This window comes from Erpetoichthys calabaricus, chromosome 14 (genome assembly GCF_900747795.2).
Source record: "Erpetoichthys calabaricus chromosome 14, fErpCal1.3, whole genome shotgun sequence".
Lineage (NCBI taxonomy): Eukaryota > Metazoa > Chordata > Cladistia > Polypteriformes > Polypteridae > Erpetoichthys > Erpetoichthys calabaricus.
Window position 1 is genome coordinate 108633642 of NC_041407.2, and position 22848 is coordinate 108656489.

The 22848-nt window shown below is 42.7% G+C and overlaps 2 protein-coding genes across 6 annotated transcripts in view; both read left to right on the forward strand.

Moving 5' to 3' along the window:
- plekhm1 (pleckstrin homology domain containing, family M (with RUN domain) member 1) overlaps window positions 1-22848 on the forward strand; it is a 350418-nt gene that overhangs the window by 312533 nt on the left and 15037 nt on the right. The window lies entirely within an intron of this gene.
- LOC114665184 (rho GTPase-activating protein 27-like) overlaps window positions 1-22848 on the forward strand; it is a 173225-nt gene that overhangs the window by 141573 nt on the left and 8804 nt on the right. For 4 of the 5 annotated variants that reach the window (XM_051918905.1, XM_051918908.1, XM_051918907.1 and 1 more), the window contains 5 exons: window positions 1732-1830; window positions 4883-4988; window positions 10534-10662; window positions 14411-14509; window positions 18110-18187. In XM_051918905.1, the coding sequence (XP_051774865.1) occupies window positions 1732-1830; window positions 4883-4988; window positions 10534-10662; window positions 14411-14509; window positions 18110-18187 (511 nt within the window). The remainder of the gene's footprint in view (window positions 1-1731; window positions 1831-4882; window positions 4989-10533; window positions 10663-14410; window positions 14510-18109; window positions 18188-22848) is intronic. The other variant, XM_051918906.1, reaches the window with a different exon arrangement.

Sequence of the window (22848 nt, forward strand, 5' to 3'; positions counted from 1 at the left end):
CACTATATGATTGATTGATAGATAGATATGAAAGGCACTATATGATAGACAGACAGGAAAGGCACTATATGATAAGATAGATAAATAGATATGTGAAAGGCACTATATGATTGATTGATTGATAGATAGATATGAAAGGCACGATATGATTGATTGATTGATAGACAGATATGTGAAAGGCACTATATGATTGATTGATAGATAGATAGAGAGATAGATATGAAAAGCACTATAAGATATGAAAGGCACTATATGATTGATTGATAATAGATATGTGAAAGGCACTATATGATAGATATGAAAGGCACTATATGATAGATAGATATGAAAGGCACTATATGATAGATAGATAGATATGTGAAAGGTACTATATGATTGATAGATAGATAGATAGATAGATAGATAGATAGATAGATAGATAGATATGAAAGGCACTATATGATTGATTGATTGATAGACAGATATGTGAAAGGCACTATATGATTGATTGATAGATAGAGAGATAGATATGAAAGGCACTATATGATAGATAGATATGAAAGGCACTATATGATTGATTGATTGATAGATATGTGAAAGGCACTATATGATAGATATGTGAAAGGCACTATATGATAGATAGATAGATATGAAATGCACTATATGATAGATAGATAGATAGATATGTGAAAGGCACTATACGATAGATAGATATGAAAGGCACTATATGATTGATTGATAGATAGATAGATATGAAAGGCACTATATGATAGACATGAAAGGCATTATATGATAAGATAGATAGATATGTGAAAGGCACTATATGATTGATTGATTGATAGATAGATAGGTAGATAGATATGTGAAAGGCACTATATGATAGATAGATAGATATGTGAAAGGCACTATATGATAGATAGATATGAAAGGCACTATATGATTGATTGATAGGTAGATAGATAGATAGATATGTGAAAGGCACTATATATTAGACATATAGAGTATAGATAGCAGACATTTTCAAAATAGTTAATTTTTTCTTTTACTTTTTCTAAGAGTTCTGTTCAAATGTTTTGGGGTCCTGAGCAGATCAACATTCCCGAGACCTTCATCTTTCTTTATTTTCAGATATTGTATGATGGACACCAGTTGTTTTGGCTCATTTTGTATCTCTTTATTGTTTGGCTGATTAAGGAAAACGAAACAACTAAAGGGTCCGAGTCTTCAAGAGCAGGTCAATTAAAATGAATTCAAAAGATGTTAATTAGCAGCAAAAACAGGCCACTGATTAAGAAAAGGGTTAGAATGAAAACCTGCAGCCTCTGCGGCCCTCCAGGAGTGGAGGTTGAGATCCCTGCCTTAAAGTGAATGTCCTTGCAGCAGGGCCTGTTCACCTAAGAAAGAGTCGACCAGAGTTGTGATAATCGTCCTGGGGTCGTTTCAACTGTAATAAGAGAATGTATTATTGGGGGGACTGCGATCAGTCGCTGCACTGCTATGGCAGGACACTTAAGAAGTTGTACAAACCCTGAAGTTGTGTTCCCGTGCTGATTGTAATGCAGACAGGATGAAGCAGCACTTAGTTACACTGGACTTGATTTTTCTAGAAAGTCAGGCAAATGCTGTGTTTAATAATGCAGTTTAGAACGGTGTGTTATGATCACTTGTTATACAGAACTAGTTCTTATCCCTTTGGCATTCACTGTTTGCTTATTAAAATAATTTTGTTTTGTTTTGTTTCTCCTTTTTTAGCTGAGAACTCGGAATGGTTGTGAATACTTGATACAACATGACAAAGAGTCCATCATTGGAGACTGGTATAAAGTGTTAGCAGAGACAATCCGACAACTTGTAAGTTTACTTTGTTCTGACATTAAAATCTCAAGTATTGAAATGAATCATGGTTACTATTACCCTAAAATAAATAAGCATTAAATAATTTAGATCCGTGTTTCCTTAAAGATGCAGTGCTATGTAAAAGTCTGGGCACCCCTGATAAACATCGCTGTATCAGTTTATAACTTGCTAAGCTTTTGAGGCAGCAGTTTCATTTTAACATATTTTATATTTTATGGAAACAGCAACATCTCAGTAGTGAAATATTTTTTTATTGGACCAACAGGACCAATTTAATGTGCATTTAAACAAAAATAGGCAGGTACCTAAATTTGGCCACCCCAAAGGAATAATGGCATCAATACAATATTTAGTTTTGCTGAAATCACAGCCTGTGGACGCCTCCCTCCTGTAGCCACTGACAAGTCCCTGAATTCTGCCTGGTGGTATTCCGTACAAAACGCCTCCAATTCAGTCTGGTTTGATGGTGTCTGAGGGTGGACAGCCTGCTTCAGATCAATCCGTCCACATTCAGTGATGTTCAGGTCTGGGGACTGGGATGGCCATTCGAGAACATGAACTCCTTGGCTGATTTTGAACGGTGCTTTGGATCATCCAACCCCGGCGTAACTTCAACTTTGTGACGGACTGTTGAACATTCTTGTCAAGAATCTGATGATACTGGTGGGGGGAATTCATGTGGCCCTCAACTTTAACAGGGTTTCCAATCTCTTGCTGTCATGCTGGTCACACAGCCCCATAACATGATGGACCCTCCACCAGATATTACAGGAGTTCTTCTCCTGGCATGCTGGGTATTTTTTTTTTTTGCCATGCTTAGCTCCTCTGGTTGTGACCAAATAAGTCAACCTTAGTCTCATCTGTCCACAAAACGTTTCTGGCTTTGTAGAAAAGAATACCGTATATACTCACGTATAAGAATATCGATCATAACATCAGACCCCGACTTATACGCCCGTTCAAAAATACGACACAATTTTTTTTTTTATTATTCTTCTTCCTTCCTCCAATCTCGTATCAGTTTCTCAGACGCATCGAATTTTGTTGCAGCAACGCACTTACCAATTTCTTTCGTCACTACAACGACGTTTAATTTAAAACTAACTTCATCTGATCATAGGTAAGGGATGCTCTTACGATAAAGGTGTGTGAGATACAAAAAACACAAAACAGAGCAAACATGAATAGTTTGGGTATTACGGTGTGGTCACATGGGCACAATATATTGAAATAAAAAGGCCGTGTGCCCCGTGTTTCCTCTCTCAGGTGGGCATTAACAGATCGTAACCTCTTGGACCAATAGCGCGAGTTTTCTCCATTCGACTTATATGAGCGACATTATAAAATACCAGAAATAATACAGTAAAAGCAAGTCACGACTTAACCGCGAGTATATACGGTATTCCTAAAGTTGATGATTTGCATTTTCGAAGAGAATCATAAGAATATATTGTATGACAATAAGTATATCCTAATGAACGCCAGTATAGCAAGGGTTAAACCATTAAAATCCCCTTCCTGCCTATTTTCTTCATTTTCTCTAAGCTTAAAAACTACAGTCAAGGACGTTGTGTACTTTTAGAGGGCTAAACGGGCCATCGGTTTTAAGAAATGCAGCCATTGAGGCTCTAGACATGAGAGAAAGCCAGATGGGCCGTTGGCTTCCATTTGCAGCGGCTGGGCCTCTGGCTCCCCGTCTGCCTGCCTGGCTGGACAGGTGATGACAAATCAACGAAAATACGGCTTAGAAGAAACAGCCTTATTGTCATAGGGGCGCAGCTGCCCCAACCTCTAGCCCAGTGTCGCATCTGTGGGGCCGCCTGCTGGGAATCGATTCATAAATACAGTTCGGACACCTGCACAGGGAATGAAGTAATGATGGCAGTTTTGGTCAAGTGATGGACATTAGGTAATGATGAGATAGAGCCAGAAGGAGGAGAGTATTTTGCATACGTGATAAGAGTTGTAATAAATGTAAACTCTCTGAATTTGCTGATTGCTCACCTCACTTGATTTGAGTCTGTGTATGCATCCCTCAATAAAACTTGATTCTGCTGTCTTCCTGAAACTCCGCGTGCCTTCTTTGAGCAGCCACAACAGCTTGTCCAGATCCGCTTTTGCACACCTCGTGCGACTCTTCTTGTGGTTAGGACTCAGAAAAGGCTCTTTGTGCATCACCCGTGGACTGTGGAACGACGAACAAGGACACCATCAGCAGCCAGATGTCCTTGTCGCTCTCTGGAGGGGCTCTGTGCTTTGTCCGTGGCCATTCGGCTGTGCCTTTCACCACATCTCTCCTTCACAAGAACCATTTCTGACGGTGGAGACAGAAGTCCAAACCTTTGTGGTCATTTCTTATTCCCTTTTCCTAATTCATAATGATGAATTCTCTTAGTTTTTAGGTCAGTAGAGAGTTCTTTAGAGGTTCCCACGTTGCTAAGAGAGCTCCACGGACAAGCACAACTAGCAGTCACCTCTGTTAAATGACCGTTTTCATGACTGGTTGCATCTGTCTTTGTAGTTTAACGTCTAGTGAGCCGATCAAAGCAATTCTGTGTTGCAGGCTGTCAGCATTAAATGATTTCAGGTCTTCAAGTTAATGCAAAGGGTGCCCAAACTTTTGCACATCCCCTTTTTTTTTTTTTATACACCTTTTATTTCCATGCTACACTGAGAATTTTGGTCTGATAAACATCCCCTTGTCAAAATGGCCTATTGCTGTGGTCTTCTCTTATGAAGACGGAGGAAATTATCTAACACAACCTCAGAGGGGGGGCCCAAACGTTTACATAGCACTGCATGAAAGTGTCCTCCTGCATCCAAAAGAAAGGCCTTTGAGAATAATTAGCATCCATGGTGGGAGGCCGTGTGTATGTGCTGGTGTGGTGGAATGGGGTCCGTTCTGGGTTAGCCGCTGTCTGACATCCAAAGCTGCACTGGAGACCTAAGCCTTCTCGGGGAACACTGGGTTGAGGAAATTGATGGATTAATGGAGACTTTTGTCAAGTTTAGGGGTTAATAATCTGCCTGTGTGCTCCTACCTCAGGGCCAGGATAACAATTCCGAAGAAGAAGAAAATGCGAATGATCCCTTTGGAAATGAAAAGTCACCAAGTGCCGTGGACAATGATGAGAAAGACAGGAGAGGCCGCAGTATGTGTGAATTTGTTTCATTTAGTGTCTTCTGTTGTGTTAAGATCACTCATAGACTGATAAAACAAAATGGAATGCGCAGACAGTCCTGAGTCTAAGCATGGCTGCTGTCACAGAGGAGGAGGTGGTAGAGGGTTCTTGTAAAAAGCACAGTTGTGGTAACTCTCTGGACAGGGTGTTCTGTGACTGTAGGCCAATGGTGTCACGGACACTTTAACGGAGGCTGGCTTGTGAGTTTCGTTTTCCTTTTTTTAGAATTGCACCATGTCTTTCGTCTTCCAGCAGTTTGCACAGTCTTGGCAGTGCAGGTCAGTGTAAGGAAGAGCAGACCACCCTGGCAGTTCAGACAGGCTGAGGCTGCAGGGTCCTGATTGAATATAACAACAAGGACATTTGCTTTAACCTCTTAGATGCACTTAAGCTTTTCTTGGTCACTTAGAAGCCCATTGCTTTTCAAGTCTTCCTAGATAAATGACACTTTAAATATTAAAGACAAGAAATATGGCCCACCTGCACAGTCGTGTTTTATATTGGGTGCTGAACCCATCTGAAGAAAAGAAAACAGGCTTTCTCCTTTCCTCCTCTTCCTCACATACCATCTATGTCTTCCTCACACTGACAGCACATCGATGCAGCGGTGAGCTCTGCTGCCCTGCATTTGAATTTTGTGCCTCTGTGGAGTTGGCACATTCTCCTTGTGTCAGAGAATTCCAGATAATCAAGCCATCTTTGAGCAGTGACATACACGTTAGGTTAGTTGGTAATTCCAAAGTGTCCCTGTGAGAATTTTAGTGTGTGCAAGAATGGGCTTAGAATGGGCTGGCAACAATTCCAGGGCTGGTACTTGTCTTGTGCCAGGTGTCCAGACTCTCCAGCTCCCTGCAGTTCACAATTTGGGGAGGTGCAAAATGAATGAATGAATAAGATAGATAGATAGATAGATAGATAGATAGATAGATAGATAGATAGATAGATAGATAGATAGATAGATAGATAGATAGATAGATATGAAAGGCACTATATAATAGATAGATAGATATGAAAGGCGCAAAATGAATGAATGAATAAGATAGATAGATAGATAGATAGATAGATAGATAGATAGATAGATAGATAGATAGATAGATAGATATGAAAGGCACTATATAATAGATAGATAGATATGAAAGGTGCTATATGATAGATATGAAAAGTGCTATATGATAGATAGATATGAAAGGCGCTATATGATAGATAGATATGAAAGGCGCTATATGATAGATAGATAGATAGATAGATATGAAAGGTGCTATATGATAGATATGAAAAGTGCTATATGATAGATAGATATGAAAGGTGCTATATGATTGATAGATAGATATGAAAGGTGCTATATGATAGATAGATAGATATGAAAGGTGCTATATGATAGATAGATATATAGATATCAAAAGTCCTATATGATAGACAGATAGATATGAAAGGCACTATATGATAGATATGAAAGGCGCTATATGATAGATAGATAGATAGATATGAAAGGTGCTATATGATAGATATGAAAAGTGCTATATGATAGATAGATAGATATGAAAGGCACTGAAAAGTCCTATATGAGAGACAGATAGATATGAAAGGCACTATATGATAGATATGAAAGGCGCTATATGATAGATAGATAGATAGATAGATATGAAAGGTGCTATATGATAGATATGAAAAGTGCTATATGATAGATAGATAGATATGAAAGGCACTATATGATAGATATGAAAGGCGCTATATGATAGATAGATATATAGATATGAAAAGTGCTATATGATAGATAGATAGATATGAAAGGTGCTATATGATTGATATGAAAGGCACTATATGATAGATAGATAGATATGAAAGGTGCTATATGATAGATAGATATATAGATATGAAAAGTCCTATATGATAGATAGATAGATATGAAAGGCACTATATGATAGATATGAAAGGCGCTATATGATAGATAGATAGATATGAAAGGTGCTATATGATAGATATGAAAGGCACTATATGATAGATAGATAGATATGAAAGGTGCTATATGATAGATAGATATATAGATATGAAAAGTCCTATATGATAGATAGATAGATATGAAGGGCACTATATGATAGATATGAAAGGCGCTATATGATAGATAGATAGATAGATATGAAAAGTGCTATATGATAGATAGATAGATATGAAAGGTGCTATATGATTGATATGAAAGGCACTATATGATAGATAGATAGATATGAAAGGTGCTATATGATAGATAGATATATAGATATGAAAAGTCCTATATGATAGATAGATAGATATGAAAGGCACTATATGATAGATATGAAAGGCGCTATATGATAGATAGATAGATAGATAGATAGATAGATAGATAGATATGAAAGGTGCTATATGATAGATAGATAGATAGATATGAAAAGTGCTATATGATAGATATGAAAGGTGCTATATGAATGATAGATAGATATGAAAGGTGCTATATGATAGATATGAAAGGCGCTATATGATAGATAGATATATAGATATGAAAAGTGCTATATGATAGATATGAAAGGCTCTATATGATAGATATGAAAGGCACTATATGATAGATAGATATGAAAGGTGCTATATGATAGACAGACAGACAGATGTACATTAATGTCTCATGGAATCTTCTATTATGTCACTGATAAGTAAGTCTCTTGAAGTGCTGAGTGACAGGCTGATGTGTGGTATAAAGTGCAAAGGGTTAATCAGCGTGTGTGTGTCATTCATAGGGCACTGTTGTGGTTAGGGTCTGTGTGTGTGTGTGTGTTCATTTTAAAGTGCAACAGTAGACCAACCCGATAACGAACCTGACGAGAACATTTACCCTTGAGAAAACAGGTAAAGGGTAAGTAGAGGGAAATACTACGATAATACAGATATCCTTCAAGTTTAATAGAATTTATTTTCTCTGTTAACCTTAAAATTGTTAAAATAACCTGAATCTTGATACTCTTATTAATGTGTTTTGAGATAAGCTTTGGCTCCACCACCGTCCTGGCTTAGATGAAGTGAGTTCAAATGTAGATGACCAAGAGCAGAATGCGTTACATGGGTGCCTCTTCTGTTAGGATCCTATGAAGCACCACAGCTTCCTACAACTGGTAAAACACCAGGATCCCCAAAGACTATGAAAGAATTATATTTTACCAAGGACGGTCACCAAAAATGGAGACCACAAAGTAAGAATTAAATCGTAAATCAAACTCTGACATCCTTCTGGGTCTAACCATACAGGTTTGAACTCCTGCATATCTAAGGCTTGCTCACCTCCAAAGCCCCATCAACAGCATTTTCCATTCTCACATTTTGTGTCCCTTTCCCTGGCCCTGTCGTGACCCTCGCCACCTCCTCCTGACAGTCAGCCTTTCACTGAGCCTCTCCTCTTAGCCCCTAGCCTTTGGTGGCTTTAGCCCTTCTGCTACCAACAGTTTCCTTTTTTCTTTCGCGGTCAGGGCTGACCCGTCTTTGGCTACAAACACAAAACAGTAGAACTCCCTGAGGTGTCAGTAGCACTAATATGGCCAGGTGTAGAAGCCCGTGTCCATGTGGCGCTCTCCCAGTCCTTGGTAGCAGAGCTCCTTGCAGGTATTCAGGTGTCTTGTCAGTCCTTTGTAGTCTCCCTCTCTTTCTTTGGTATGACATCATGTAGCAGTTTCCTGTGCTCGGGACTCCTACAATAATCTCCGAGCATCTCCCCGATGACCAAATCCTATGTCTCTAACCCATACATACCCTAGTGGCCACAGACCTTGCCACGTTCCTCCCCTCCTGCCAGCATGGGTGGGTGTCTTTCGCTTGTTGGAGGTATTACAAGAGACTTGATTCACCCCAAAACAGCCTGGTGTTGTCCTGGCCTCTTGACACGCAGACTGTAAATTAATTCAGGCTTGCTCTCTTACATTTTTAATAGCCATAAATTCTCTGATGAAGTCATAAAGTCCAGTTTTTCTGGTGATGCCCTTCTCAGTCCAAAACAGAGCAGATGTTAAGAGCCCTAACTCATTGTGGATCTTCAGGAACTTCTGATGCCTGGCAGTTTATTAAATGAGCATTCGGTGCCATCGACAGAAATTCCTCCAATCAGGAGAGCCGACAAATGCGTTTATTTTGTCTGGGGAGGCCTGTTTGGTTTCTTTCTCAATCAAGCCGTCTAGGATTTTAAAATCACCAGTGAAATCATCAGCTGGAAATTTATCTGAGCTAAGCTCAATAATTGGTTATGGTGTGTGCTTTTCTGGCTTTTTCTTCTGCACTTTACTACATATCGGGCAGTTCCAAAATTGAACAAAAGTGGTCAACTATGCAGATAACTTGCAGAATAAAAAGTAAAATAAGCAAGTTAGCTGGCCTACTGATTTATTGTCACTATTAAAGCCCATTGCTGCCCTCCTTGTGTCATTTTGGGCCATACAAAAATAAATTGCATTGTATAAACTTCAAAACGTACAAGATTACCGAAGAAATGAGAAGTCAAGCAAGATGACCCCTTTAATTGGCTAACTGAGCAGATTACAATGTGCCAGCCTTCAACATCTTGCCTGAAGAAGGGCCCTGAGTGGCCTGGACAGCTGGCATTATTGGTATCTACTCAGTTAACCAATTAAAGGGGGTCATTTTACTTGACTTGTCATTACAGTCCATAGTTGCCAACACGGTACGACACTCAATAATCATTTGCTCTTCACGCTTTAGATGCATGCAGGTTTCATTGGTTTATGACCCCAAATGGCTATTAACTTTAATTTCATCAGTCAGTCAGTCACTATCCAACCCGCTATACCCTAACACAGGGTCACGGGGGTCCGCTGGAGCCAATCCCAGCCAGCACAGGGCGCAAGGCAGGAACAAATTCCTGGGCAGGGTGCCGGCCCACCTCAGGGCACACACCAGGGACTATTTAGGATCACCAATGCACCTAACCTGCATGTCTTTGGACTGTGGGAGGAAACCCACGCAGACACGGGGAGAACATGCCAACTCCACGCAAGGAGGACCCAGAAAGCGAACCTCAGGTCTCCTAACTCCTTAGGGCTACCACTGTGCCACCCTAATTTTAATTTATTTTTGTTAAAGAGACATGAACAGACTTTGACTTTTAGAATTTCATATTTTATGGGCCTCTCCTGATTTTAGGTGTGGCTGAAGTTACACTCTTGAGTTACAAGCAGGCAGAAATCACCAAACTAAACTGCCCTTAACTGGACTTGGTAGCTGTCCCTGTTATTATCGTAATGTGATAAGGAAAAGAAAAGTAAAGCAAATAAAACATTTTTGTGTTTAAAAACCATTCATCAGAATAAAAGTGTAATGCATACCATAGACAAGAGTAAACTAAAAGAACAAGGGACCCATTATAAAGAGGGCAAACCCAAATTAAAGGGGAGTCCAAAGTCTTCCTCAGTTATTATATACCAAGTGTATTTCACTTGAATTACCGCGGGATTGCCAGGTCTGTTATAACAAATATACATGTTGTGGTGTTTACTGTTTCATTTAGCAGCAAGAAACCAAAGCGTCTCGAGCATTAATGTGGATCAAGATCAAAAGAAGGTGCGCACAAAACTGAGAAAATTCCTCCAGAGACGACCGACGTACCAGTCTGTGAAAGAAAAGGGCTACATCAAAGGTGAGCATCTTCTCTTATAGTGCTGAAGGTTCTGCTCTGTGCTCTTTACACTGAATGGCGGCATGTCACTTACCCACCAGGTGCTTGGAATCAATACAACATATACCCCCGCCGCACTTTTTGCCAATTCTTATTAACGCTTTATGTAAAAAAACATTATAAGGAAGTAATAAAGATGAATCCGTAATCTGGAGTGCAGAAGAAGATCAGCAGAACTCTCTGAGCTGTGTCTGTAAACCTCTAGTTGTGTCAGTGTTTTCAACTCCCATTACAAAGAAAAGATGCAGCGTGTGACTGGACAGGAGATGTTAGCATGTGATCACACAGTGCATTCCTATTGGCTGTTGAGCCATCTTTTGTAATGCTTCATTTTTCATGGTGGTACAGAATTATTCAGAATTCAGTTGAGTGTGTTTATGGGAATTTGTGACCAGGAGAGCATTGGTGAGGTCAGGCACTGATGGTGGACATGAACGCCTGGCTCGCTCGCTCGCAGTCTCCACTCAAGTTCATCCCTAAGGTGAGGTCAGGGCTCTGTGCAGCCACACCAAACTCGCTCCTCCATTTCTTTATAGACCTGGCTGTGTGCACTGGTGTGTGTGTGGAGTCATGTTGCCATCCCCAAACTGTTCCCACAAAGTCCAAAATGGCTTCATATGCTGAAGCGTTAAGAGCTCCTTTCACTGAAACTATGGGGCTGAACTTTACACTTGGCACCAGGCCCCCTGTCATCTACTTTCTCCGGGTCCACAAAGACGCAGTGCTGCTCCTTCTGCCCTTCTCTCTACTTCACCATCCACACCCTGTGCACTGGTGTGTGTGTGCAGTCATGTTGCCATCCCACAAACTGTTCCCACAAAGTCCAAAATGGCTTTGTATGCTGAATCATTAAGAGCTCCCGTCACTGGAACTAAGGGCCCGAGCCCAGCCCCACACCATAATCCCCCCCTCCACCAAACTTTGTACTTGGCACAATGCAGTCAGGCGAGTCCCGTTCTCCTGGCAAGTGCCAAACCCAGACTCGTCCTTCGGATTGTGTGATTCGTCACTCCAGAGGACACGGTCTGCACGTGGTGGGCTTTACACCACTGCATCTGACGCTTTGCATTGCACTTGGTGATGTCAGGCTTGGCTGCGGCTGCTCGGCCTTGGAGACGCATTCACTAAGTGAAGCTCTCTCTCTACGCTGTACTGTTCTTGAGCTTTTGGTGGTCTGTAGCTGTCGACTCTGCAGAAAGTTGGCAACTTCTGCCCACCTCAGCATGCGCTGTCCCTGCTCTGCGGCCTACCACTCGGTGGCTGAGTTGCTGTTGTTCCCAATTACTTCCACTTTGTTATAAACACCACTGACAGTTGACCCGTGGAAGTATTTAGTAGCCAGGAAATGTCACGAATGGACTTATTGCACAGGTGCCATCCTATGATGGTACCCAGGCTTGAACTCACTGAGCTCCTGAGGGCAACCATTTCTGTCGCAAATGTTTATAGAAGCCGTCTGCATGCCGAGGGGCTCGATGTTATACACCTGTGGCCCTGGAAGTGACTGGAACACCTGATTTCGAGTGCATCTGTTCAGGAATTCAGGAATATCTGTTCCCCTAAAACTTTTAATACTTTGTCTAAAATGCTATTGATGAGTGCCAGTTTTAAAAGCACCATTAATTCCAAATGCATGTTAAGCTATTTAGCAGCAACATTCATCCAAAGTGACATACAAACCCAACAGATGCTGTGCAGCAGTTTATTAAATATAAAGTGAAACATGTGAATGATCATCCCCGCCGTCTGTTCCATGTCTTTGTTACTGGCATATTATTGTATGCTGGGAGCGAATGTCAACAATTGGCACACGTTTTCTTTTATACTTTAGGGTGCTCTCTTAATAAATAACTTGCCCCCCTGCAACAAATCATTGAAGCCTATTATCGTCCCCAGGACCGAGGTGTCCTGCATTACATGTGTGCGCCGCTTTCCTTTACAAGATTGTAACATATAGAACATGTAGAAAGGGTTTGCATGCTTGATTTTCATTCTGTATTAGTTAAAACATTAATCTGGTGACTCTTCCTATGAAGTCGTTAGAAAGACTGGGAGGGCATGGGGTTGTGACGATGCGGGTCCGCTCCACACTCCCATCGTCCTTACGGGAGCCCGAACCTGACACCGTCGGTAATATCACCGAGATGAGCTGACATATGAGGACATTCTCTAATGATGCCAAGGAGATAATTCCAAAAGTGCCAATGTGCCTTTATTTCAAAACAACAAAAAGTGCAGTGCAATCATAGTTTAGTGCAAAGTGGGGATAAAAACAATTATCAATAAATAAATCTTTTAAAATGCAGTCTCACTCTTCACGATCTTAACACACCCTCCTTCTCTCATTCTCCCCGGCTCACCCATAACTCGCGTAGCGGGCAGAGACCCAACAGCAATGAGCTCATTTCAGTCGACCTCCATCTTGGCTTCCTTATGGACATCACTGCAGACAGTCCGAGGTCGGCTCTCCTCCTTTCTTCTTTCGCGCGTCACATAGTCGCTCCTCAGATTCCCTCGGAGGGACAACCCGTCTTGCTCACCCCACTCACCCGAATATTCCTTGGGGTAGACTAACTAGCCCCAAGAGCACCCCAGTCTCCTCCTTACAGGCGGCCCGATCGTAGCTGCTAAGATGGCTCTTTCACGTCCCTTTAACCTCCTTTATCTTCCTCTATACATCTATCACATCTTCCTGCTGCCGACCCGTATATATAGCCCGTCTCCGTGAGCGCAGCGCCTTCATCACACGCCGCAGGAAGCCAATGAAGCAATTGAGAACGATCACACTCACACGTGCGATGTGCGACTTGCTCCAACAACTCATTAACTCTGCTAAACGGATTTAAAACCTGGCCCTTTTTTTTGAAGCCGCGGACCCGCTATACCCCAATGGAGCCTTTAGTGACCTCTAGGGCACAGCCATCAGCAGTGTGGAGTGTCAACCTTCTCAAGAGGTTTTACTTACCTCGGCAGTGACATTCATGTCTCTGGTGACTCTTCCTATGAAGTCAGTAGACAGATTGGGAGAGCATCGGGGGGTCATGAGGTCACTGGAAAGGGGTGAGTGGCGCTCCTGATATCTCAGCAAAAGGACGAAGGTCCAAGCCTTTAGAGTCCTGGGGCTTCTTGCTTGTGAGACATGGACGCTATCCAGTGACCTGAGACGAAGACTCCTCCATGTGTGTCTTTTCTGAGAATTCTTGGGTCTTGCTGGTTTGACTTTGTATTGCTCACGGAGTCCCGAATGAATCCTGCACTGTGAGGGAGCGTCAGTTATGGCACTGCGGCCATGTGCCTGAGGATGACCAGGTCAAGGGGGCACCCACATAGCACCTGGCTGCGGCAGATAGATGGGTGGGACTGGACCACGTGTCTGCCCCGGGAGGTTGCCAACCAGGCTTCCCGAGCTGTATTGTCATGTGATAGGTGTGGCAATGCGCCGTGCCAGCATGTGATAGGTGTGGCAATGCGCCGTGCCAGCATGTGATAGGTGTGGCAATGCGCCGTGCCAGTTGCCTGCTTGCTGACCTGACCTGACCTGATTAGTAAACATTCTTTTAAACATCAGTCATTTCATATCTCAAAACACCACAGTATTTGTACCCTCCCTAAGATGGCAGAAGACAAACGTTAGTTAACTTGGGCCACCTTACTGTGTTTTAAGCTTACTAATCTCTAGTATTTGCTTTGATTCTTTTTTTTTTTTTAGATCAAGTTTTTGGTTGCCATCTAAATGCGCTCTGCGAGAGGGAGAATTCTACAGTGCCCAGCTTTGTGAAAAAGTGCATAGATGCAGTGGAGAAACGAGGTATTTCATTTATATCTTCATTTTCAAAGTTTAGTTTGATTATTTTGCATGTCTTTTGTGACAGGCCAGCAGTAGGACTGCACTCTCAGTGTGTAATAGTGAGTGGTGATCAGCATTGGTGCCCTGGAAACATCTGAGGATGTTCAAAAATTATGTTTATGCCTGAAAGCATCTTATATAAAAACTTCTCCGCATGGATGTGTGTGTCCCGGAAGTGAGAGGTGCAGTCGGGCTGAGGGCTCCACCTCCGAGGATACACAAGCGATGTGAGCACGTCAGCAAAATGAAGACGAGGAGAGAGACGCCCCGAGTTGTTCCTTTCAATTACCTGACATCTCTACATTTCAATTTTTTTTCTGACGATTTCAGTAGTTAGCAGGGCTTACACAGCTAGTCTTATACAGTACATCCAGAAAGTATTCACAGCGCATCACTTTGTCCACATTTTGTTATGTTACAGCCTTATTCCAAAATGGATTAAATTCATTTTCTTCCTCAGAATTCTACCCACAACACCCCATAATGACAACATGAAAAAAGTTTACTTGAGGTTTTTACAAATTTATTAAAAATAAAAAAACTGAGAAATCCCATGTCCATAAGTATTCACAGCCTTTGCTCAATACTTTGTCGATGCCCCTTTGGCAGCAATTCCAGCCTCAAGTCCTTTTTGAATATGATGCCACAAGCTTGGCACACCTATCCTTGCCAGTTTCGCCCATCTCCTCTTTGCAGCACCTCTCAAGCTCCATCAGGTTGGATGGGAAGGCGTCGGTGCACAGCCATTTTAAGATCTCTCCAGAGATGTTCAATCGGATTCAAGTCTGGGCTCTGGCTGGGCCACTCAAGGACATTCACAGAGTTGTCCTGAAGCCACTCCTTTGATATCTTGGCTGTGTGCTTAGGGTCGTTGTCCTGCTGAAAGATGAACCGTCGCCCCAGTCTGAGGTCAAGAGCGCTGTGGAGCAGGTTTTCATCCAGGATGTCTCTGTACATTGCTGCAGTCATCTTTCCCTTTATCCTGACTAGTCTCCCAGTTCCCCACAGCATGATGCTGCCACCACCATGCTTCACTGTAGGGATGGTATTGGCCTGGTGATGAGCGGTGCCTGGTTTCCTCCAAACGTGACGCCTGGCAATTCACACCAAAGAGTTCAATCTTTGTCTCATCAGACCAGAGAATTTTCTTTCTCATGGTCTGAGAGTCCTTCAGGTGCCTTTTGGCAAACTCCAGGCAGGCTGCCATGTGCGTTTTACTAAGGAGTGGCTTCCGTCTGGCCACTCTACCATTCAGGCCTGATTGGTGGATTGCTGCAAGAGATGGTTGTCCTTCTGAAGGTTCTCCTCTCTCCACAGAGGACCTCTGGAGCTCTGACAGAGTGACCATTGGGGTTCTTGGTCACCTCCCTGACTAAGACCCTTCTCCCCCAATCACTCAGTTTAGATGGCCGGCCAGCTCTAGGAAGAGTCCTGGTGGTTTTGAACTTCTTCCACTTACGGATGATGGAGGCCACTGTGCTCATTGGGACCTTCAAAGCAGCAGAAATTTTTCTGTAACCTTCCCAGATTTGTGCCTCGAGACAATCCTGTCTCGGAGGTCTACAGACAATTCCTTTGACTTCATGCTTGGTTTGTGCTCTGACATGAACTGTCAACTGTGGGACCTTCTATAGGACAGGTGTGTGCCTTTCAAATCAGGTCTAGTCAACTGAATCTGACCACAGGTGGACTCCAATGAAGCTGCAGAAACATCTCAAGGATGATCAGGGGAAACAGGAAGCACATGAGCTCAATTTTGAGCTTCATGACAAAGACTGTGAATACTTATGGACATGTGCTTTCCCAGTTTTTTTATTTTTAATAAATTTGCAAAAACTTCAAGTAAACTTTTTTCACGTTGTCATTATGGGGTGTTGAGTGTAGAATTCTGAGGAAAAAAGATGAATTTAATCCTTTTTGGAATAAGGCTGTAACCAAACAAAATGTGGACAAAGTGATGAAGCGCTGGGAATACTTTTCCGGATGCGCTGTATATAAACGTCTGTGCGTGGAAGTGTGTGTGTCTGTCTGTCCAGCCTGGAAGTGCGAGGCTACAGCATGAAGCTTAAAGAAATGGACTCTGTCACCAAAGTGAAACCACAAGAAAACAGAGAAACTCGCTTAGTCGCTAATAGACAATGGAGGCGAGCACGTCGGCATAGTGAAATGCCAAGGAAAAGAGACCTCGCTTAGCCGCTGATGCACAACCGGTGTGTGTGACGATGCGGGTTCCACTCCATGCTCCCATCCAACTTCTGGGAGTTGTGAACCTGACCACCGTCAGTAATGTCACCGATGAGCTAGCAGTGAGGGCACAACAAAGCAAGGGGGATGGTGCAAAAAGTGCTTTTATTTAAAATCCAACAAACAAAACAGTGTTCAAATAAATAGTGCAGTGCTTTAAATATACGTCATTAAATAAATAATCCATAAAAACAGGTGAAAAGTGGAGGTTAAAATCCTTTTAAAAAAATAATGAGGTTAAAACAATGGCTGGAAGCAGGAATTCTATTTAAAGAAACAAAGCACGGTTCCTTCTTTTATTGGCGACTCCCCTGCTTCTCCCATCCAGGCCATGCACCCTGCATGCAGCTGACCTTCTTCACTCGACTGGTCTGGTGGCCTCCCGATCCCTGGCTTCGTTCAGCCCCTGCCAGACCGAGACTTGGCTTCCCCCAAATGGCCAGGACACTCATGCTGGGGATTCTACTCCAAATCTCCGACTCCCGCTGCCTTCACCGCGGCGAGCCCATCTTCTCCTGGTCACTCCTGCTCCCAACAAGCGCTCAGCAGGAGTGACCACTACCGTCGGCCCTCGGGGTGCTAGCCAAACACCCCACTCGGGCTCACCTCTCCCAGCTGCCTGCATACATCAACGAGTCTGCACACACCGGCTCCTTCACCCTCCAGCTGCCTTCTTCCTTAACCTCCATTTCTTTCTTTTTTCTCTCCCTCCTAGTCGCCTCACGATTCTATTTATTACGGGGACGTGGACCAAATGTGGCAATTAGCAGCTCCTGGCACCAATTACAGATGTCACCTGTGCACTTAAGCGAGGACCCCCCGCATCACGAATTCCCCCAGGAACCTCTTCCGGCCACACTGTCACGCCCCCTCTCTAAGCCGCTAGTGCAGCGATTATTTATTTAAAAAGTGGCCTTGTTGACTTGAGCTGTGGACCCGCTACACCACAGTGCGATTGATTGACTGAAGTGTCAGAATCCATGGTTTTTACAGCACAGGCTTACACAGCTGGTGTTATGTAAAAATAATAGTGTAGTGGTGAATAATTACTTTCATTCAACACTTTTTTTTGTCTCATTCAATCAGTGTTGAAGAGGCTGATGTGAGGTCTTAGACCTTAAGTTCCATAAATAAGTGGAGACCATCCAGTCCATGTGCCACTTGTTTGGTTAGCTGATAGCTGAGACGCCCCACTCCATGACTTGTGCCAGATCCTCATGAGTTTTTCTGTGAAGAAGTTCCTCCTAGTTTTCCATTTTACTTGCACTTCTTCATTTTAAAGTTTCCCTGCTGGTATTTTATGCTTTTTTTTTTCAGGTTTGGACATTGATGGAATTTACCGGGTTAGTGGGAACCTGGCTGTCATTCAGAAGTTACGCTATAAAGTAGACCACGGTGAGTCCGGCTTTCTGAATGTTCGTGAATGTTACTTAGAGCCACCCAACACTTGAAACACTTCTGTAATTGGACTCTCGCACTCACTCACACACACACACACTCACACTCGCTCACTCACACACTCACACATTAATTCTGTTATACAGGGTGAGTCTAAATGATGTTAACATTTGAATGGCGGAAACCATTTATTCACAAAACATATTTCATATGTGCAAGATGATTTACAGGAATGTCTCAACCTGTTCGCCATCTTCTTCAAAAACCAATGAGCAGCAGCACCAATTAAACGCCAGACACACATTTTGCAGGAAATAGATGATCCCACGTTCCGTTACTCTATCCTTCAGATTATTGAAATCACTCGCTCCTTCACCATACCCATAACTAGAAATCACAGGGTGTCAAATCAGAAATCTTCTTTTTAGAGGAGAACCTTGACTTGAATGATGGGAAGTGGGAGGACATCCATGTTATAACTGGAGCCCTTAAGCTTTTCTCCCGAGAGCTGTCAGAGCCCCTGTTTCCATTTAGCCAGTTTGAGAACTTTATTGCTGCGGCTTATAAGTAAAGTCTTGTGTTTTTAAATACTTGTGTGAATGCCTGAACCGTTTGTAAAGTGAGAGCCTAGTGAGTCCATCACTAGAAGCAGATGTGCATTGTTTGCAATAGAAAGGGTTTATGTGGCCTGTTGTCTGCAGTAGTAGGGTGTTGTACCGTGGTGTTGGCCATTATGGATGCATTGAGAAGTCATGTAAAATGACTCCTTCTATTAACTAACAGAGCAGATTACAATATGCAAGCTTTCGGGGCAACTTGGGCCCCCTTCTTCAGGACCCTTCTTACATCTTGTCTGAAGAAGGAGCCTAAGAGGAGTGTGGAGGCCGTGGCAATCGTCCACCATGGCCTATTCATCGACCTGGAAAGGTGTGGTTGAGATAAAAATAATCTATTAGTGTTAACATAATTTTGACTCACCCTGTATTTTGATTAACCTGTTAACAAATTTAGTTGAAACAAATGCTATTTTTTTTCTTCTTTTGAAACTTTAACTTTGCCCAGTTCATTTATTTAGAAGGATACCTTACACGGCTTTCGTCCGGAGTTTTAACTCTTTTAGGGCTAATTTTTTTTTTGTTTCTTTTCTCCAAGGGCTGAATATTTTTCCAAAAACTAACTTTTTTTAAAAAAAAGAACACAAAGCAATTGAAATCAATAAAAAATATTTCCTTCTGACAAATGTTACTGTCTTGCATGTTGTATGAGCCTGCATACTCTATGATTTCACATACATATCACACAGCAAAGTCTGATCTCGCTCAAAGCAGCCAATTTCAGTCATTGCCACATTGCACTCCTTACCATACGTGTTGCTTTGGTGCCTACTTTTCAATTGTCTGTTGCTGCACTTTCTCACATATATTGTTAGTGTGTACTGTAGAGAGACAAGTCACCCGTTTGCCATCGTGCCGTGCCACTGCCACCAAGTTTTCTGCCGCATGAAAACCGCATTGTCACCCCTTTTTTCCTCTTCAGCCTGTCTGGCTTCAACTGTGAAGGCCAGTGTCTCCTGTTCACCCTCACTGTGCCACAAGCTCCAATTCCTCTGCTCTGTAGCTCCATGATCAATTCTGGGCATGTATAAAAATTGTCCAAATGTACACAACATGACCCAAATGTTCATAGCCCTGAAGCAGCTCCAGCACAACCTGACTTGTCAAGGGACAGTTCTCTCTTTTGAAAGAAATGCTTTCCTGTATATGCAATTACTTTCAGGCAGAAACCAGTGTTTGCTTCTGCCAGTACAAAATCCTTTATGCCATACTTTGTGGGCTTGTCTGGCATATATTTGCAGAAAAAAAGGTGTCCCTTTTATTTTATCATAGATTCATGCACAGACAAATCACAGCCAGGCTGATCAGATTGTTTCTATGTTGGTTCCACAATGTCAAGCAGGGGCTGAACTTTATGTATGGCATTATAGCCTGGCTCACCCCATGGGATTTGCTTCTGTTTATTACAGAAGTGAATAAAACTTTGCAGCATCACGTACCTATCATCACCTTGCATAACCTGTCCAAAGCCACCAGGGGACAAAGCACGTTTGGACCAATGCTCCCTGAAGTTATATCACCAGTTCTGTCCCATCTCTATTTGTAATGCCACCGCGCGCTTCATCTCGTCTTTTGTTGTGGGTTTCCACTTTGAAAAATGAGAATGCGATGCAAGTGCAGCCCGTGATTCAAAAAATTTCTCTGCCTACCTGTTTGTCTCGTCTGACAGTAGCTGAAAAGCAGCATCAGGAGAGAGCAGCCTGAAGTAGTTCAGCAGCTGGTGATCTGTCGTGTCCAACAGCAAGCCATGCTGTCTTGTGAAGTCCGGTAGCCAGTTCGGCTCCCACGGATCAATGTCTGTGTATTTATCCCACGCGAACCTTGCCGTAGATGCATCGGCTGTGCGAATGCGCTCAGCTGGCAGCGGATCAGCTGACGTGGCATCAGCTGGTGTCCGATTAGCTGATGCCGGCTTCTCACTCTCTTGTTCGATCTCCTGATCACTGTCAATAAAATCCGATTCTGAAAAATCAGAGTCCGACTCCGCGATAATGCGTAAAACATTGTCTGCCGAGTGTTTTCTTTTCTGCACTCGCTTCGCTGCCTTGTGACATGTCGATGCCATCTTGCCATTGTTTACATTTTGCAACTCACACGCAAGGATTAGTTGCTGAGTCAACGAGTCTAGCATTCCTCCAAGCACAGAGGGAATGCCTGCAACGTGACAGTGAGTTTTGTCGCCATTAACAGCTGATTGTCGCCCTCTATCCCTGGATGTCGACTTTTGTTGACATTCGCCCTCAACCCCTCCTGTCGACAAAAGTCGACATCCGCCCTAAAACAGCTAAAGAATGAGTGCCTCACGTGAAGCCTATAGATGGTGACCTTGAATTCTGCAGTTTGGTTTTCAGCGTATGGCCTCTTCATTTCTGTTTGTATTAACTCTTTGAGGGCTGAATATTTTTTTCCAAAAAACTGAAAAACTCAGTTTTCTGAAAAGCACACAAATCAATGGTTCCACGCATGCATCAACATTAAACGTCTGTTGCTATGTGCTGTGGCTTCTGTTGGTGCATGTTCAGCATCTCTTTGGCGGCATTGGCTGTGTGGGGGCACCTCAAAGGTCAGCAGGACTGCACAATGGGCCAGCTGCCTGGCAGTCTTAGCACAGCAGCCGTGTGGCGGCGGAGGTTGCAATGTGATGCACAATATGGTTTGTACCTCTTGACATCATAAGAGGTGTTTCAACCAGGCAGACATTTTTGTAGGTGCATCAGCTTCACAAAAGTGTTCAGCACTGCGATCAGCTGGGGACCAATCAGATGGTGCTGGCACCTCACTTTTGTTTTTGATATCCATCTCCAGACCACTTGCATCAAACTCGGATTCCGACAAGTCAGAGTCCTAGTCAATGAAATTATGTAAAATGGAGTATGGAGTATTTTGCTTTGCACATTCACTTTGGTGTCTCGCCAGGTGTCGGTGCCATTTTAGAGGTTGTTTGCTCTTTGCTACTCATGCATGCATAGGGAATCGAGATTAAATCAACAAAGCTATGCCACTTTCCTTCTAGCAAAGAGAGTTGAACTAAAGCGTAAGGGTGAGTTTTGTTGCAGTTTACAGCTGATTACCGTCCTCCACTCCTACATTTTGACAAAAGTCGACATCAGCCCTTAAAGAGTTAATGTTTAAAAAGCCCACTTTGGAAGCAAAACTCTTTTTTTTTTTTTTCCCACTCTGTTTGCTTATTTGACCGGTCAGACCAGTGGACGAAGCCTTTGCAGAAGGTGGCCTTGTTTGTATCAAAGTCATAGTTTCCCATTTTAGCTTATTTTTTAATATCATCTGAATGAGGACATTTATTTCAAAGTTAGCAGGTACTCCCAAAAACACTAAGCTGCAAAGTCATTAAAATCTGTTTGATGAAGGGTTAAATGTTACAGAAAAACGAGCAGAGGCGATTGGAGCTTCAAAGTAAACAAAACCTAAAAGATGACAAATAGAAAAACATCACTTTGTAGTTGTCATTTTTTTTTTTTTTTTTAGATTTAAACAAGTGGTGGCTCTGAGGCTAAAGATCTGCGCTGGCATCCCAAAGGGTTGCCGGTTCGAATCGCCGTCACTGCCAAAAGAGATCCTACTCTGCTGGGCCCTTGAGCAAAGCCCTTAACCTTCAATTGCTCCAGGAGCGCTGCACAATGGCTGACCCTGCGCGCTGACCCCAAGGAGTATGCGAAAACTAACAAATTCCTAATACAAGAAAGTATATAAAGTGAAATAAAGAACAAAAAAAATCTTAACAGTATTATAGCCTCCCGGGCAAAGAAGTGCACTGGGACCCCTACCTACTCAACCACTGAGCAAGTCACAACAGACAGAGATTAGCATCGGGCTCCCGGGCAACTGCCCAGCGTGCCAATGTGTGAAGACGGCCCTTGGAAGTGCACATGCAAATAGAATTTTTAAAATGCTTTCTCCGTTATGGGTAACAAGTTGCTGTATTACAGAGCATCCAGAAAGTATTCACAGCACATCACTTTTTCCACATTTTGTTATGTTATGGCCTTATTCCAAAATGGATTAAATTCATTTTTTTCCTCAGAA